This window comes from Coregonus clupeaformis, chromosome 2 (genome assembly GCF_020615455.1).
Source record: "Coregonus clupeaformis isolate EN_2021a chromosome 2, ASM2061545v1, whole genome shotgun sequence".
Classification (NCBI taxonomy): domain Eukaryota; kingdom Metazoa; phylum Chordata; class Actinopteri; order Salmoniformes; family Salmonidae; genus Coregonus; species Coregonus clupeaformis.
Window position 1 is genome coordinate 2,589,697 of NC_059193.1, and position 17,635 is coordinate 2,607,331.

Consider the following 17,635-nt stretch of genomic DNA (forward strand, 5'->3'; position numbering starts at 1 on the left):
TATTGTGGATATTGGGTGATGATGCTATTGCTTATAGCTAGCCAGTGATTGGCAAATGGGAGTGAACTGAAAAAAATGCATCCATGGACAAACAATACTCTTACACAACACACACACACACACACACATACACCCACACACACATAGGGGTGGGGGTTTATAATAATGGATCTCACCATGAGACAGCACTTCATTACAAGGATGCTTAAAAAAATATGAGAAACAATGAAGCTGGCTCTTCAGTTCTGCCAATTTAAAAAAGGGAAGTATCTTCTGTAATTTTCTCAATGATTTTCACTGCTCTCAGCTTGCATCTCTCTCTTTCTCTGTCTTTCTCTCTGTCTCTCTCTCTTTCTCTCTCTCTTTCTCCCTCTCTCTTTCTCACTTAACATATCTTTCTCTATTTACACCATCTGCCTCTCTCTCTCTCTCTCTTTCTCTCTCTCTTTCTCTCTGTCTTTCTCTCTTTCTGACTTTACATATCATTCTCTATTTACATCTCTCTCACTAAACATATCTTTCTCTATTTACTCCATCTGCCTCTCTCTCTCTCTCTCTCTCTCTCTCTCTCTCTCTCTCTCTCTCTCTCTCTCTCTCTTTCTCTCTGACTTTCTCTCTGACTTTCTGTCTTTCTGACTTTACATATCATTCTCTATTTGCATCTCTCTCACTAAACATATAATTCCCCTTGCTCTCCCTCCCTGCAGCTGTAGTTAACCGCCTCTGTTCTGCAGAGCGCCTGTCACCTTCTGTTTGTCTTTGCACCCAAAAATAGCTTCTCTCTTTTATCTGCGGCTGGCTCCGCTCCCCCTGTACGGTCCATATCCACATAAGCCAAGATAAGCCTGGAGAGGGAGAGACTGTATGCCATGATCCCTAGATTAGAATACAACAGACGTGGTCATTAAAGGATCTCTATATTGTCCTCTAATAGTTTATTTTAGCACGGAGCATCTGTGAACCACCGAGAACAAGAGGGCGAGAGAATGGTAGAGGGTGGGTGACGGAGAAGGTGGTGGAGAGAGGGGGATAAGGAGATTGGGAAAGAGCTGCAGAGACGGATAGAGAGAACATGAGAGAGAAAGTGAGACAAACAGGCAGTGTTTTCCTCTCTACCTCCACGTGAGAGCTCACATGCTGCAGCATCATCACAGCAGACACACACACACACATATATACACACACATACAAATATAAACACACACTCAAATATAAGCACACACACACATACACAAATATACACATACACGTACACAAATATATACACACACACACAATTACACACACAAATACACACACACACTCACACACATACAAATATACATACACACACATACACACTCACACACACTCACACTAAGTGCGGGTGTCTTTGTAAAAAACCCATGCGAGATCAGAAGGCTTTAATAGGGCTCTCCGGACAGACTAAAAGAGCTGGACCAGCACTTTATCTGCTGTTTGAGGAGGAGGGAACAGGATGAAGAGGTGTCTAGGGCTCATCTCCTTTACACTGTATCTCCCAGAGAGAGGTAGAAAGAAAGGGAGAGAGAATGAGAGAGGTAGAAAGAAAGAGAGAGATAATGAGAGAGGGAGAAAGAAAGAGAGAGAGAATGAGAGAGGTAGAAAGAAAGACAGAGCAAATGAGAGAGGGAGAAAGAAAGAGAGAGATAATGAGAGAGGGAGAGAGAGAGAGAGAGAGAGAGAGAGAGAGAGAGAGAGAGAGAGAGAGAGAGAGAGAGAGAGAGAGAGATTACAGAATGTGGGAGAGAAATGAAAAGAGTGAAATGAAAACGTGAACTAATGATAGAATGAGAATGACAGAGGTAAAGAATGAAACAACATGTACAGTTGAAGTCGGAAGTTTACATACACCTTAGCCAAATACATTTAAACTCAGTTTTTCACAATTCCTGACATTTAATCCTAGTAAAAATCCCCTGTCTTAGGTCAGTTAGGATCACCACTTTATTTTAAGAATGTGAAATGTCAGAATAATAGTACAGAGAATGATTTATTTCTGCTTTTATTTCTTTCATCACATTCCCAGTGGGTCAGAAGTTTACATACACTCAATTAGTATTTGGTAGCATTGCCTTTAAATTGTTTAACTTGGGTCAAACGTTTCGGGTAGCCTTCCACAAGCTTCCCACAATAAGTTGGGTGAATTTTGGCCCATTCCTCCTGATAGAGCTGGTGTAACTGAGTCAGGTTTGTAGGCCTCCTTGCTCGCACACGCTTTTTCAGTTCTGCCCACAAATGTTCTATAGGATTGAGGTCAGGGCTTTGTGATGGCCACTCCAATACCTTGACTTTGTTGTCCTTAAGCCATTTTGCCACAACTTTGGAAGTATGCTTGGGGGTCATTGTCCATTTGGAAGACCCATTTGCGACCAAGCTTGAACTTCCTGACTGATGTCTTGAGATGTTGCTTCAATATATCCACATAGTTTTCCTTACTCATGATGCCATCTATTTTGTGAAGTGCACCAGTCCCTCCTGCAGCAAAGCACCCACACAGCATGATGCTGCCAACCCGTGCTTCACGGTTGGGATGGTGTTCTTCAGCTTGCAAGCGACCCCCTTTTTCCTCCAAACATAACGATGGTCATTATGGCCAAACAGTTCTATTTTTGTTTCATCAGACCAGAGGACATTTCTCCAAAAAGTACGATCTTTGTCCCCATATGCAGTTGCAAACCATAGTCTGGATTTTTTATGCCGGTTTTGGAGCAGTGGCTTCTTCCTTGCTGAGCGGCCTTTCAGGATATGTCGATATAGGACTTGTTTTAATGTGGATATAGATACTTTTGTACCGGTTTCCTCCAGCATCTTGACAAGGTCCTTTGCTGTTGTTCTGGGATTGATTTGTACTTTTCTTACCAAAGTACGTTAATCTCTAGGAGACAGAACGCGTCTCCTTCCTGAGCGGTATGACGGCTGCGTGGTCCCATGGTGTTTATACTTGCGTACTATTGTTTGTACAGATTAATGTGGTACTTTCAGGCGTTTGGAAATTGCTCCCAAGGATGAACCAGACTTGTGGAGGTCTACAATTCTTTTTCTGAGGTCTTGGCTGATTTATTTTGATTTTACCATGATGTCAAGCAAAGAGGCACTGAGTTTGAAGGTAGGCCTTGAAATACATCCACGGGTATACCTCCAATTGACAAATGATGTCAATTAGCCTATCAGAAGCTTCTAAAGCCATGACATCATTTTCTGGAATTTTCCAAGCTGTTTAAGGCACAGTCAACTTAGTGTATGTAAACTTCTGACCCACTGGAATTGTGATACAGTGAATTATAAGTGAAATAATCTGTCTGTAAACAATTGTTGGAAAAATTACTTGTGTCATGCACAAGGTAGATGTCCTAACTCACTTGCCAAAACTATAGTTTGTTAACAAGACATTTGTGGAGTGGTTGAAAAACAAATGTTTATGACTCCAACCTAAGTGTGTGTAAACTTCCGACTTCAACTGTATGTAAGGATAAACAGAGAAGGAGGGAGAAAGAGGCACATTTTCAAATCATCTTTCCTAGATTCCTCACATCCTCTCGCCTCTCCTTCTCAAAACGCATTGGAAAGACGAAATTAGATAAATCCAGAGAGAGAGAGAGACAGAGAGAGAGAGACAGAGAGAGAGAGAGAGAGAGAGAGAGAGAGAGAGAGAGAGAGAGAGAGAGAGAGAGAGAGAGAGAGAGAGAGAGAGAGAGAGAGAGAGAGAGAGAGAGAGAGGGTGAGAGAGAGAGAGAGCAATTATGCCAATATAACGCATACATTTAGTGATTACTCATGAAATTGCATTTTCAGTATTTTGCACCTCCTACCGTTATTATATAATATTGAATACAAATAGATTACAGAAGATAAGCATGCTTGGTAACTTTGACCAAACATCTCCATTTTGAATCAGTGTCCAACTCCTCCTTCATGATTAATTCAGTCATATGCTGTCGAGATCTGTGGCATCAAAGCTGTATTAACACAAATCGAGTGTGAATTATCATACATTTAATATATGATAATATTGAAGTTCTTGCAGGATATTTCCATCTACATGAGACTCAAGTCATTAGCAAGTTTGAGATTCACAATTACTACTGGTGTTATAGGGTAGTGTGCAGAAGAATTCAGGATCTGTGCCAGAGTAAAAGGATCCCCTCCTATCATATGCTTTTAATCCAGCAGCACTGAACACTTCACTCTGCATTCAACTCAGCAACCATGCCCAATCCTCAGCTCAGCCCAATCCTCAGCTCAGCCCACTCCTCAGCTCAGCCCACTCCTCAGCTCAGCCCACTCCTCAGCTCAGATCACTCCTCAGCTCAGCCCCACCTCCCAAGCAGCTTCTTTTACCTTTTGACTGCCGTGCTCAGTACATTTTAGAATTCAATTCCTGTTCTGCCATTCACTCTGCCTAGTGAGAGGTGACTAAGTCCAGATAAGGACTCCCAAGACAAGCGCCAGACAGATGCATGATGGGTACACGGCAGGGGGCGGCTGGAGGGGGGAGTAGTGGGGGGAGCAAACAGCACACCTGGAAATATCTCTGAAAGGAGAAGACTCCTTGACACGCAATTAACCTCCTACCATGGGAGTATCCTCAAGGGTCCGGGCTACCCCTCTTTGAAGAAAATGGTTCGAGCTATTCTCCATCTGTAGATATTAAGAGTGAGGAAGGCCACTGACTGCCTAGATGGAACCAATCAGTCAGAGTACAAAAGGGGTGGATCCTAAGAATAATGGCAACCGTCCAAGGCCCGAATTCCTCATTAGCAATTCCGTTGCAAGTGGAGGATGTAATTAAAAGTTCCAGGCCACTGAGGGAATTCGGGCCATGGGAAATGGCCTGAAAAGTTTTGAGAACATTGGGTTGAAGCAGCATATTTTCCCCCTTCCTCACGCAATTTTTTTCCCACATCCAAAATATCAGAAGTATCCAACATACTGGATGTTCCTAACTCCTAACTCGTAATGAATGTTCGTTGGGCTGGAAGTAATGGTGCAGTGTGGTGGAATGAGTAGCAGGCGAGGGGTCCTCGGAGCTGAGTGCTGAGTCACTGGGGACTCCAGGTGCATATGCCTGCTCAAAAATGCCCTATCATCGCAGTGTCTGACAGAGCTCAGCTAACACTCATTTTTTTCTCTAAAAAATGGCAACATCAGGAGGGAATAGGCAGGAAATCCGGAATCCTCCAACCAGGATTTCTGGAAAACCAGGGAATTTAACCCTAGTTATGTCATTTACAGAAGGAACATCCCTTTTTATTTTGTCCTTCTCTCACTCTTCCCTCAATGCAGAGGTATGGTTTGTTGAGCTAATTCAGCTAACCTGGCTAGTAGTATCTCATGTATTATGCTAAGGAAAGCTAATTTGGCTAACCTGGCTAATATCCTGTCTGTATAGACTATCTTAGGAAGAGCTAACCTGGCTAATATCCTGTCTATGTATAGACTATCTTAGGAAGAGCTAATATGGCTAATATCCTGTTTATATACACTAGCGAGCTGTGAATAGACAGCAATAGCTCAGGAATAGATTTGGATTTCAATGATTCCGTAATCTTTTCATTGTGTGATTGCCAACCGGCATTGGTGACAGAGCGAGTATGGGTTTGCGTGTCTATTTCTGCCAGCCTTCTTTTACATTTGTAATTTGTTTGTCATGAAAGGCAGCGAATAATCCACACATATGGTAAATAGCTCAAAAAGTGCTCTTTTATGACGATTGTGTTTTTGAAAAGCCACCATTGTGCCACTTCAAGATTTTTCTCTTTGACTTTGAGGAAAGTTTTCTCGCAGTGACAAATCCAAACCTCGTAAAATTAACGCTCCTCCACCCCCCAACCCTCCACTGCTAATCACTCAACTTGAAAGATAAAAACCGGAAGGCATGCTGACAGAGAGAGAGGGGGATGGAGGGAGAGAGAGAGAGAGAGAGATAGAGAGAGGGAAGGAAAGGGAAGGGTAGAAAAAAAGAGGAAATCAGGTTTATTAGTTCCAGCAGTAGGGGGAGGGGGAGTTTATGGGTGAGGAAGGAGAAGTGGAGAGGAGAGTTTAAGGGGGAGTTGGGGTGGGTGAGGTGAGTCACATAACAGATCTTTAAGAGAGATGGTGAAGGGAGTCTGTCTCCTCTTATCCCCTTAATGCAGTGCAGCGGCTCAGGCCAGGTGGAGTGAAAGGGCTGTGTGTGTGTGTGTGTGTGTGTCACAGCAGGTGGTCTGCACTACCCTGCACAGAGAACGAAAGAGAGAGCAGAGGGAGGCAGGTGAGGTAATAAGTAGTGTGTTTGTGTTTGTGTGTGTGTGTGTGTGTGTGTGTGCGCGTGCGTGCGTGCGTGTGAGTGTGTGTATGTGTGTGTGTGCACTTGTCTCTCAGCATGTGGTCTGCACAACTAGCCATAAAAGGAGGTAGGGTTGGAGAGAGCGGTTAGGGATTTGAGGTTGAGAGGGACTGATAAGAGTTTTCTCCTGAAGTGAGGATAGAATAGAAATGCTTACCTTCTGTTGATAAGTACAGATGGACAATAGCAGGACAAACAGAGATAAACAGAGAGAGAGAGAGAGAGAGAGAGAGAGAGAGAGAGAGAGAGAGAGAGAGAGAAAGAGAAAGGACACGTCAAGGACATTGCTACTACATCATCATATACGTGGGTTAACTATAGGTTACGGTTTCCTGCTGAGAGAAAGGAGATTTTCTAAGGAACCGATCTAAGATTCTCTCTATCATATGTCCATAATGTCTCTGTTGTCCTAATGGATTCTCTCTATCATATGTCCATAATGTTGTCTCTGTTGTCCTAATGGATTCTCTCTATCATATGTCCATAATGTCTCTGTTGTCCTAATGGATTCTCTCTGTCATATGTCCATAATGTTGTCTCTGTTGTCCTAATGGATTCTCTGTGTCATATGTCCATAATGTCTCTGTTGTCCTAATGGATTCTCTCTGTCATATGTCCATAATGTCTCTGTTGTCCTAATGTTCTCTCTCTCATATGACCATAATGTCTCTGTTGTGCTAATTGATTCTCTCTGTCATATGTCCATAATGTCTCTGTTGACATAATGGATTATCTCTGTCATATGTCCATAATGTCTCTGTTGTCCTAATGGATTATCTCTATCATATGTCCATAATGTCTCTGTTGTCCTAATGGATTCTCTCTATCATATGTCCATAATGTCTCTGTTGTCCTAATGGATTCTCTCTATCATATGTCCATAATGTCTCTGTTGTCCTAATGGATTCTCTCTGTCATATGTCCATAATGTCTCTGTTGTCCCAATGGATTGTCTCTACTTTATATGTATATAACCTCTCTCCTTATGCTCTGCTGCCAGTCCACAGCACTTACTGTTGAGCTTTGTTGGAGTACCAGCATTGAGAATTCAGCGTAAACACTAGATAAAGTGTGTGTGTGTGTCAGGTGGGGCTGTCCGCATGGGTAGACACTTCTCTCTCACGCTCGGAAATGGACATGCCTCAGTGGCTGATGAATAAAAGATGCGAGAAGAGTTGTGTGTGTGTGTGTGTGTGTGTTTGAGGAGCTACAGGGGTTGGGTGCTATGTCAGGACTAATTGACACAGTAGATCAGAACCTGTCCAACTCACCAGAGGGGCAACCTGGGGCAAGGGACACAGAGAGAGCTCTCCAGTAACTTTCCTTATGCACGTGTGTGTGTGTGTGTTTGTTCATGCCTGTGGGAATGTAGTAAATGATGTGTGGGTTTGTTGCGTGTTTGTGTGGTTTGTGTGGTGCTGTATATGTGTCTGTATGGAACGAATAGAAGGACATCTTAGGGCAGAAATCAGCTAACACTCCACAAATAATTCAAGGTTTCCCTCTCCGGATTATATTGTGGTAAAGTCTCAACCAACCATGAGCAACAAGAGCCCTCTAGCTAGCTGCTATTGCCTTGTATACAGAGTATTCCCATGTCAGTAGCGAGAAGGTTTTGTCAGTGAAGGTGGATGTACTCCAGCGAAGCTCTCCTTAATCGCCCTCTCAGCAAAATGTGGACAGAATGTTCTACCAGTCCGCAGAACCTTTCACAACACCTTCTCTGTATCAGGACAATGAATAGGTGGCGAGATGTATTTGGTGTGCCCCACAGATGAGTGCCGGGGCCGTTCACCTGTCATAAAACCATCAGTGTTTACTGGTGGAATAAAACTGACCGGCGCTATCAGACCATCGACCATAGAGAGTGCTGACCGTTAAACTGTATTAGGACCATAAACCTCAATTCATTTTTACAGAGAGGGGAACGAGGGAGGAAGGATGGAGGGTGGGGAATGACATTGACATGGTTGAATATCGATGCTAACCAGGGTTTTGATGCAAAAGTGTGTATATTTTTATATATGTGTGTCTGTCTGTGTGTGTGTGTGTGTGTGTGTGTGTGTGTGTGTGTGTGTGTGTGTGTGTGTGTGTGTGTGTGTATCTGTTATGTGTGAGAAAAAGGCTCCATTTGGTTAAGCTAAGACTAGTCGTCCCTCTCCCTTCTGTCCTCATATACAGAGCCTCTGTTAGTCTGCAGGGAGCGGGGAGCTGTCCTTTCAGCTCCACAGCTGGGGCCTGTCTGGGCTGCAGAGCTCTCTCTCTCTCTCGCTTTCTCTCTCTCTCTAGCTTTCTCTCTCTCTCTCTCGCTTTCTCTCTCTCTCTCTCTCTCACGTTCTCTCTCTCTCTTACTTTCTCTCTCTCTCACTTTCTCTCTGTTTTTCTCTCTGTTTCTCTCTCTGTTTCTCTCTCTCTCTCTCTCTCTCTCTCTCTCTCTCTCTCTCTCTCTCTCTCTCTCTCTCTCTCTCTCTCTCTCTCTCTCTCTCTCTCTCTCTCTCTCTCTCTCTCTCTCTCTCTCTCTCTCCCTGAATAAGCCCATTAGACATGGCTGTGTTATGTAACCATTGTGCTGTGTGTGTGTGTTAATACAGAAAGTGTGTGTATTATTGTGTGTGTGTATATACTGTATGTGTGAAGAACACTTATGTTGTAAAAGAGGAGTGTGTGTGTGTGTGTGTGTGCGTGTGTGTGTGTGTTTGCATGTGTGTGTGTGTGTGTGTACCTTCTTGTGTGTGTGAACTGTGCTACACTAAGGATGGTGTAGATTGTAGGGTTCAGTAGCGGTATTATCCACACCCCCCGCACACACACACACACCATAACTCTGTCATCTCCTACATATTTATTACCATCTTTTATAACATAACATAGCAAAGTGTACTTCATAGGAGCCCTCACGCGCTGCGTTCAAGAGCACCATTGTAGTTCAGGAGAGCGTCCTCTACAGTTTAGCAGTGTTCGTGGAGCTGTTTAATCATTGTTAATGAATGGAATGACTCAGTAAAGGGAAATGTATATTGATGAATGTCTGCCTATGTGTTTTATAATTGTAATGGTCGTCACCTCCGTACGCTGAGTTTATCACCGCTAGCCACCACACCAGACTGTCATTACGACACTGTCATTAACGCCATGTATCACCGCTAGCCACCACACCAGACTGTCATTAAGACACTCCCATTAACGCCATGTATCACCGCTAGCCACCACACCAGACTGTCATTAAGACACTCCCATTAACGCCATGTATCACCGCTAGCCACCACACCAGACTGTCATTACGACACTGCCATTAACGCCATGTATCACCGCTAGCCACCACACCAGACTGTCATTAAGACACTCCCATTAACGCCATGTATCACCGCTAGCCACCACACCAGACTGTCATTAAGACACTCCATTAACGCCATGTATCACCACTAGCCACCACACCAGACTGTCATTAAGACACTGCCATTAACGCCATGTATCACCGCTAGCCACCACACCAGACTGTCATTAAGACACTCCCATTAACGCCATGTATCACCGCTAGCCACCACACCAGACTGTCATTAAGACACTCCCATTAACGCCATGTATCACCGCTAGCCACCACACCAGACTGTCATTAAGACACTCCCATTAACGCCATGTATCACCGCTTAGCCACCACACCAGACTGTCATTAAGACACTCCCATTAACGCCATGTATCACCGCTAGCCACCACACAAGACTGTCATTAAGACACTCCCATTAACGCCATGTATCACCGCTAGCCACCACACCAGACTGTCATTAAGACACTCCCATTAACGCCATGTATCACCGCTAGCCACCACACCAGACTGTCATTACGACACTGCCATTAACGCCATGTATCATCGCTAGCCACCACACCAGACTGTCATTACGACACTGCCATTAACGCCATGTATCACCGCTAGCCACCACACCAGACTGTCATTAAGACACTCCCATTAACGCCATGTATCACCGCTAGCCACCACACCAGACTGTCATTAAGACACTCCCATTAACGCCATGTATCACCGCTAGCCACCACACCAGACTGTCATTAAGACACTCCCATTAACGCCATGTATCACCGCTAGCCACCACACCAGACTGTCATTAAGACACTCCCATTAACGCCATGTATAATTTTGATTGTTTATTTTGGGACACTAGTGCCTCCCCTGTCTGGGCTCATTTACAAAGGGCTCTAATTGTATTGAGTCTTTGAAAGAGAACGGAGACTAGTTATCATGTATTCTACTTACCTGGTGGTCATTAAATGGTCTCTTTCACACACTCACACACATACAGTACACACACACACAGATGTTGTGGGTTGTTTTATTACTGGGAGAAGTCACTATTAGTGCTCTCAGTGGTGAGAATGCATTTGAAGCTATATGTGACACCTTTTGATCTTCATAGTCTTGGTATGTGATTTTGGAACTTGTTTAGCTAACAGGGGTCTCACAAATAAGAATCTCCTTCAGCCTTCTGTCCCCCCCACTCTCTCCTCTCCCTACCACTCTCTGCCGGTCTCCACACTGTCTCATTTGTATGTGAGGGAATGAAATGTGAAGGATTGATGTACTGTATGATATTGACCCAAATGAAGGGGATTTTAATATCTAATTTCTCCTCCTCTTTCTTCTTCTCTGTCAGTAACCCTGATAAGGGTCTCCAGTTCCTGATCTCGCGAGGTTTCATCCCGGACACGCCCATAGGTGTGGCTCACTTCCTGCTTCAGAGGAAGGGCCTGAGCAGGCAGATGATTGGAGAGTTCCTGGGAAACAGCAAGAAGCCCTTCAACAGAGACGTCCTAGAGTGAGTAGCCAGTAGTCTTCTTTTTAATAATAGTATTGGACTGAAGAGTAAAGAGCATTGCCTAGGTGGGCTCATTACGACCTCTTCCCAAGATAAACCCTATTGGAGCAGTGGTTAGTGAGTTTGCCTACGGGCCGGAGACCTGGATTTGAGACCCGCTAGGGCAGCAGTTCCCAAACTAGGGGTCTGATAAGAAAATGGAGTCACGGGAGAATTTCTAAAATCCGGAATATTTTTTTTTATATGAATACACTATAGGTCAAAAGTTTTAGAACACCTACTCATTCAAGGGTTTTTCTTTATTTTTGACTATTTTCTACATTGTAGAATAATAGTGAATACATCAAAACTATGAAATAACACATATGGAATCATGTAGTAACCAAAAAAGTGTTAAACAAATCAAAATATATTTTATATTTCAGATTCTTCAAATAGCCACCCTTTGCCTTGATGACAGCTTTGCACACTCTTGGCATTCTCTCAACCAGCTTCATGAGGTAGTCACCTGGAATGCATTTCAGTTAACAGGGGTGCCTTCTTAAAAGTTAATTTGTGGAATTTCTTTCCTTCTTAATGCGTTTGAGCCAATCACTTTAGGCGTCAGTTGTCAGAGCAGCTTACCGATCACTGCACCTGTACACAGCCCATCTGTAATTAGCCCATCCAACTATCTCATCCCCATATTGTTATTTATTTTGCTAATTTGCACCCCAGTATCTCTATTTGCACATCATCTTTTGCACATCTATCATTCCAGTGTTAATACGAAATTGTAACTATTTTGCACTATGGCCTATTTATTGCCTTACCTCCATAATTTACTACATTCGCACACACTGTATATATATTTTCTGTTGTATTTTTGACTAAGCTCATCACTAAGCTAATGACCCTGGGACAAAACACCTCCGTCTGCAACTGGATCCTGGACTTCCTGACAGGCCGCCGCCAGGTGGTAAGGGTAGGTAACAACACATCTACCACGCTGATCCTCAACACTGGGGCCCCTCAGGGGTGTGTGCTCAGTCCCCTCTTGTACTCCCTGTTCACCCATGTTTGCATGGCCAGCCACGACTCCAACATCATCATTAAGTTTGCCAATGACACAACAGTGGTAGGCCTGATCACCAACAACGATGAGACAGCCTATAGGGAGGAGGTCAGAGACCTGGCCGTGTGGTGCCAGGACAACAACCTCTCCCTCAACGTGATCAAGACAAAGGAGATGATTGTGGACTACAGGAAAAAGAAGATGACCGATCACGCCCCCATTCTCATCGACGGGGCTGTAGTGGAGCAGGTTGAATGCTTCAAGTTCCTTGGTGTCCACATCACCAACAAACTAACATGGTCCAAGCACACCAAGACAGTCGTGAAGAGGGCACGACAAAACCAATTCCCCCTCAGGAGACTGAAAAGATTTGGCATGGGTTCTCAGATCCTCAAAAGGTTCTACAGCTGCACCATCGAGATCATCCTGACTGGTTGCATCACTGCCTGGTATGCAACTGCTCGGCCTCCGACCGCAAGGCACTACAGAGGGTAGTGCGTACGGCCCAGTACATCACTGGGGCCAAGCTTCCTGCCATCCAGGACCTCTATACCAGGCTGTGTCAAAGGAAGGCCCTAAAAATTGTCAAAGACTCCAGCCACCCTAGTCATAGACTGTTCTCTCTGTTACCGCACGGCAAGCAGTACCGGAGCGCCAAGTCTAGGTCCAAGAGGCTTCTAAACAGCTTCTACCCCCAAGTCATAAGACTCCTGAACATCTAATCAAATGGTTACCCAGACTATTTGCATTGCCCCCCTTTTACGCTGCAGCTACTCTCTGTTTATTATCTATGCATAGTCACTTTAATAACTCTACCTACATGTACATATTACCTCAATTACCTCGACTAACCGGTGCTCCCGCACATTGACTCGGTACCTGTACCACCTGTATATAGCCTCGCAATTGTTATTTTTACTGCTGATCTTTAATTATTTGTTACCTTTATTTTGTATTGTTTTATATTGTATTTTTTTGTGATTTGTTGTGGTATTCTTTCTTAGAACTGCATTGTTGGTTAAGGGCTTGTAAGTAAGCATTTAACTGTAAGGTCTACACCTGTTCTATTCGGCACATGTGACAAATACAATTTGATTTGATTTGATTTGATTTTTTCGATTTGAATCAGGCCTTCATGGTCGAATTGCTGCAAAGAAATCACTACTAAAGGACACCAATAAGAAGAAGAGACTTGCTTGAGCAAAAAAACATGAGCAATGGACATTAGACCAGTGGAAATGTGTCCTTTGGTCTGGAGTCAAAATCTTAGATTTTTGGTTCCAACTGCCATGTCATTGTGAGACGCGGTGTGGGTGAACAGATGATCTCCGGATGTGTATTTCCCACCGTGGAGCATGGAGGAGGAGGTGTTATGGTGTCGGGGTGCTTTGCTGGTGACACTGTCTGTGATTTATTTAGAATTCAAGGCACACTTAACCAGCATAGCTACCACAGCATTCTGCAGAGATATGCCATCCCATCTGGTTTGGGCTTAGTGGGACTATCATTTCTTTTTCAACAGGACAATGACCCACACACCTCCAGGCTGTGTAAGGGCTATTTTACCAAGAAGGAGAGTGATGGAGTGCTGCATCGGATGACCTGGCCTCCACAATTCCCCGACCTCAACTAAATTGAGATGGTTTGGGTTGAGTCGTACCGCAGAGTGAAGGAAAAGCAGCCAACAAGTGCTCAGCATATGTGGGAACTCCTTCAAAACTGTTGGAGAAGCATTCCAGGTGAAGCTGGTTGAGAGAATGCCAAAAGTGTGCAAAGCTGTCATCAAGGCAAAGGGTGGCTATTTGAAGAATCTCAAATATATTTTGATTTGTTTAATACGTTTTTGGTTACTACATTTTAGTCATTTAGCAGACATTCTTATCCAGAGCGACTTACAGTTAGTGAGTGCATACATTTTTCATACTGGCCCCCCGTGGGAAACGAACCCACAACCCTGGCGTTGCAAGCGCCATGCTCTACCAACTGAGATACAGGGGACAACATGATTGCATGTGTGTTATTTCATAGTTTTGATGTCTTCACTATTATTCTACAATGTAGAAAATAGTAAAAATAAAGAAAAACCTTTGAATGAGTAGGTGTGTCCACATTTTTGACTGGTACTGTGTATATATTTTTCAATGGCACAGGGGATGTTCAGTGTGCGGCATAGCTATATTGACTAAAAACAGTTTCCATGGAATCTATTGGTGGGCTTTTGCACAGATGGGGCTCCATCTATGGCGGGACGGCGGGCAGGCCTCTGCACTCTAGTTATTAATGTGTCTCCCTCTGCCAAATGGATTGTATGATACACCGAGAGCAACTGGTGGCAAAAGAGCTGAGCACAGAGCTCAGAGATATACTGAAGCAGGTATCTTCGATTGTAAACTATACTGAAAGAAAATATAAACGCAACATGCAACAATTTCACAGATTTTACTGAGTTTCAGCCCCCTTCAGACGATATCGCAGGTGAAGAAGCCAGATGTGGAGGTCCTGGGCTGGCGTGGTTACACGTGGTCTGCGGTAGTGAGGCCGGTTGGACATACTGCCAAATTCTCTAAAACAACGTTGGAGGCAGCTTTTGGTAGAGAAATTAACATTCAATTATAGGGCAACAGCTCTGGTGGACATTCCTGCAGTCAGCATGCCAATTGCACGCTCCCTCAAAACTTGAGACATCTGTGGCATTGTGTTGTGTGACAAAACTGCACATTTTAAAGTGCCCTTTTATTTTCCCCAGCACAAGGTGCACCTGTGTAATTATCATTCTGTTCAATCAGCTTCTTGATATGCCACATCTGTCAGGTGGATGGATTATCTTGGCAAAGAAGAAATGCTCACTAATAGGGATGTAAACAAATTTGTGCACAAAATTTGAGAGAAATACGCTTTTTGTGCTTATCGAAAATTTCTAGGATCTTTTATTTCAGCTCATGCAACATGGGACCAACAATTTACATATTGCGTTTATATATTTTTTCAGTGTACATCAAACCACATCCACTGCGCGCATACCTGTTCGCAAAACTATGTGGTGATATGGGATCAGAGCATGACAATGTTCTATTTCACACCGAGGCTTGGTGGTTATCGAGGGGTGTTGGAAAGATTTGCATTGAGAGAGGATTTGGTTGACTTTCTGTATAATGAAAAGAAAATGAGTCTCCTTGCCTTTGTAACAGACATATTTGGGAAACTGAACAAATGGAACACAAGCATGCAGGGGAAATACAAAAACATTCTACAGATGAGTGACCAAATGAGTGGATTCAGAGGAAATCATTCTTATTGGAGAGAGTCTTTCAAAAGAGAACCATGCCCCCTTCCCTCAGCTTTGCATGTTTCTAACAGAAAACAGCATCAGTAAGTGTCCAACATGAATGATGACTGTTCACCTCCAACGCTTGGAAGAGTACATTGGGACCTACTTCCCAATCCGTTTGAGTGTGATCCTGGCTCAGTTGACATGCCAATAAGTGAAATCGAACAGCTGATCGAGCTGTCATGTTACAGAATGCTGCAGACAACGGATTCACGGGTCACTACGGAGGAGTTTTGGTTCCTGACTCAAACGGAATACCCTGCCACCCTGCCAAAACTCATGGTACCCTTTGCCAGCTGATATCTGTGTGAAGCTGGAATCAGTGCTCTCGTCTGCATTCAAACCAAATATCGATCCAGGTTGAATGTGACAGCAGAGATGACGTGCGCACTGTCGACCACGCCCCCTGACCTTGAGAAGCTCTGACGTGACATACATCATGCACACCCATCTCATTAATGGTGGTGATGTAAGAGACATTATGTCAGACTCATTTGCAATTGACTGTCATAGACCCACATTATAAGTATGTGATGGTGAGTAGAGAAGACAATCAGAAATACTGTTAGAATGTTTTTCAATTGACTTCCATAGCCCCAAATAAGAAAGTAAACATTGGCTGCTAATTAAATAAATAAAATTCTCACGTGATTGGGGTCGTGAGAGTTTTCAGATATCAAAATCAAGTCGTGGGCCAAAAAAGTTTGGGAACCCCTGCGCTAGGGTGTTACACTGTCCCTGTTTGCACTTGGCTACACTGGTATTCAAACAGTCATAGTGAGAGAGCTTAGCACATAGACAGTAACAAAGAAGTGGGAATATTAACAATACCACCATAGCTTTGAGACAATCCTACAATCCCCCTGAGCTGTCATGTGATGTTCTGGAATAATCCTCCTGGATGTCTTTCACACACATGACCATCTGGGAGAAAAGAGGAATCTAGCGCCACTCTGTGTTTTTATTTTTAATTAAATCTACACCAACAGCCAAGCTCAAATATACCCAGTCTCAACCCTGAAATGATGCGTTATAATTTAGGGGGGTGTATATGTGTGCATCTAGCTGCCTGCCTGCCTGCCTGCATGCCTGCCTGTCTTTCTGCTTGTCTGTTGGTCTGTGTGTGTGTGTGTGAGGATACCTTTCAGAGTAAAGACATCATATAAAAACACCAACAAACAGTAAGATGGTAGCCTAAAAATTCCTCCCCAAGGCCAGTCAGAGATAGTGGAGACTGCCAGATATGGGTCAATCGATAAATGCAGTGGCTTTTGGGCATGACATTTTAGAAAAACTCAAATGAAATTCTCCAGATCAATTTTCCATTGAGAGTGCCTACTGCCATATTTCAGATGAAAGTCTTAACAGCTGATCATTGGGCGACTGTTCTTAGTGCTGTGACAGTCTACGTTCTATTGTAAAAATCCATCACAGTTTCAACTTAGATAAAGAACTCTAATGCACTATTCTATCACGCATGCACACACACACACACACACACACACATACACACACACATACACTGCACGTCTCATTACATGAGTCCTTGAATCTCTCTGAAATGCAGCTCTATTTCTCTCTTTGTCTCTGTTCCTTTATTCATTGGTCTCTCTCTCTGTCTTTCTCTCTCTCTCTCTCTCTCTCTCTCTCTCTCTCTCTCTCTCTCTCTCTCTCTCTCTCTCTCTCTCTCTCTCTTTCTCTCCCTGTCTCTTGTTCAAGTCAACATGTTCTCTTTTCTCAAAGTGTTGACCTGATCCTCAAACCACTGAAAAATGTGTTATCTAAGTGTACGACCCCACTATTCCAGGACCCTTAACTCCTCTAACGGTACGACCCCACTATTCCAGGTCCCTTAACTCCTCTAAGGGTACGACCCCACTAGTCCAGGACCCTTAACTCCTGTAAGGGTATGACCACACTATTCCAGGACCCCTAACTCCTCCAAGGGTACAACCCCACTATTCCAGGACCCCTAACTCGAACCCTACACTCTCCCTCAGCATTTGAAGTACACCAATAGGATATATATATAAGCTGTATAGTGAAAAGTTCACTCTCTACCAGGTTTTCAAATACGTTAA

The 17,635-nt window shown here is 43.7% G+C and overlaps 1 protein-coding gene across 5 annotated transcripts in view; it reads left to right on the top strand.

The window, feature by feature from the left end:
- Positions 1-17,635, top strand: part of LOC121549858 (IQ motif and SEC7 domain-containing protein 3-like) — a 169,400-nt gene that overhangs the window by 91,440 nt on the left and 60,325 nt on the right. For all 5 annotated transcript variants that reach the window (XM_041861802.2, XM_041861811.2, XM_041861827.2 and 2 more), the window contains one exon: positions 11,011-11,172. In XM_041861802.2, coding sequence (XP_041717736.2) covers positions 11,011-11,172 — 162 coding nt within the window. The remainder of the gene's footprint in view (positions 1-11,010; positions 11,173-17,635) is intronic.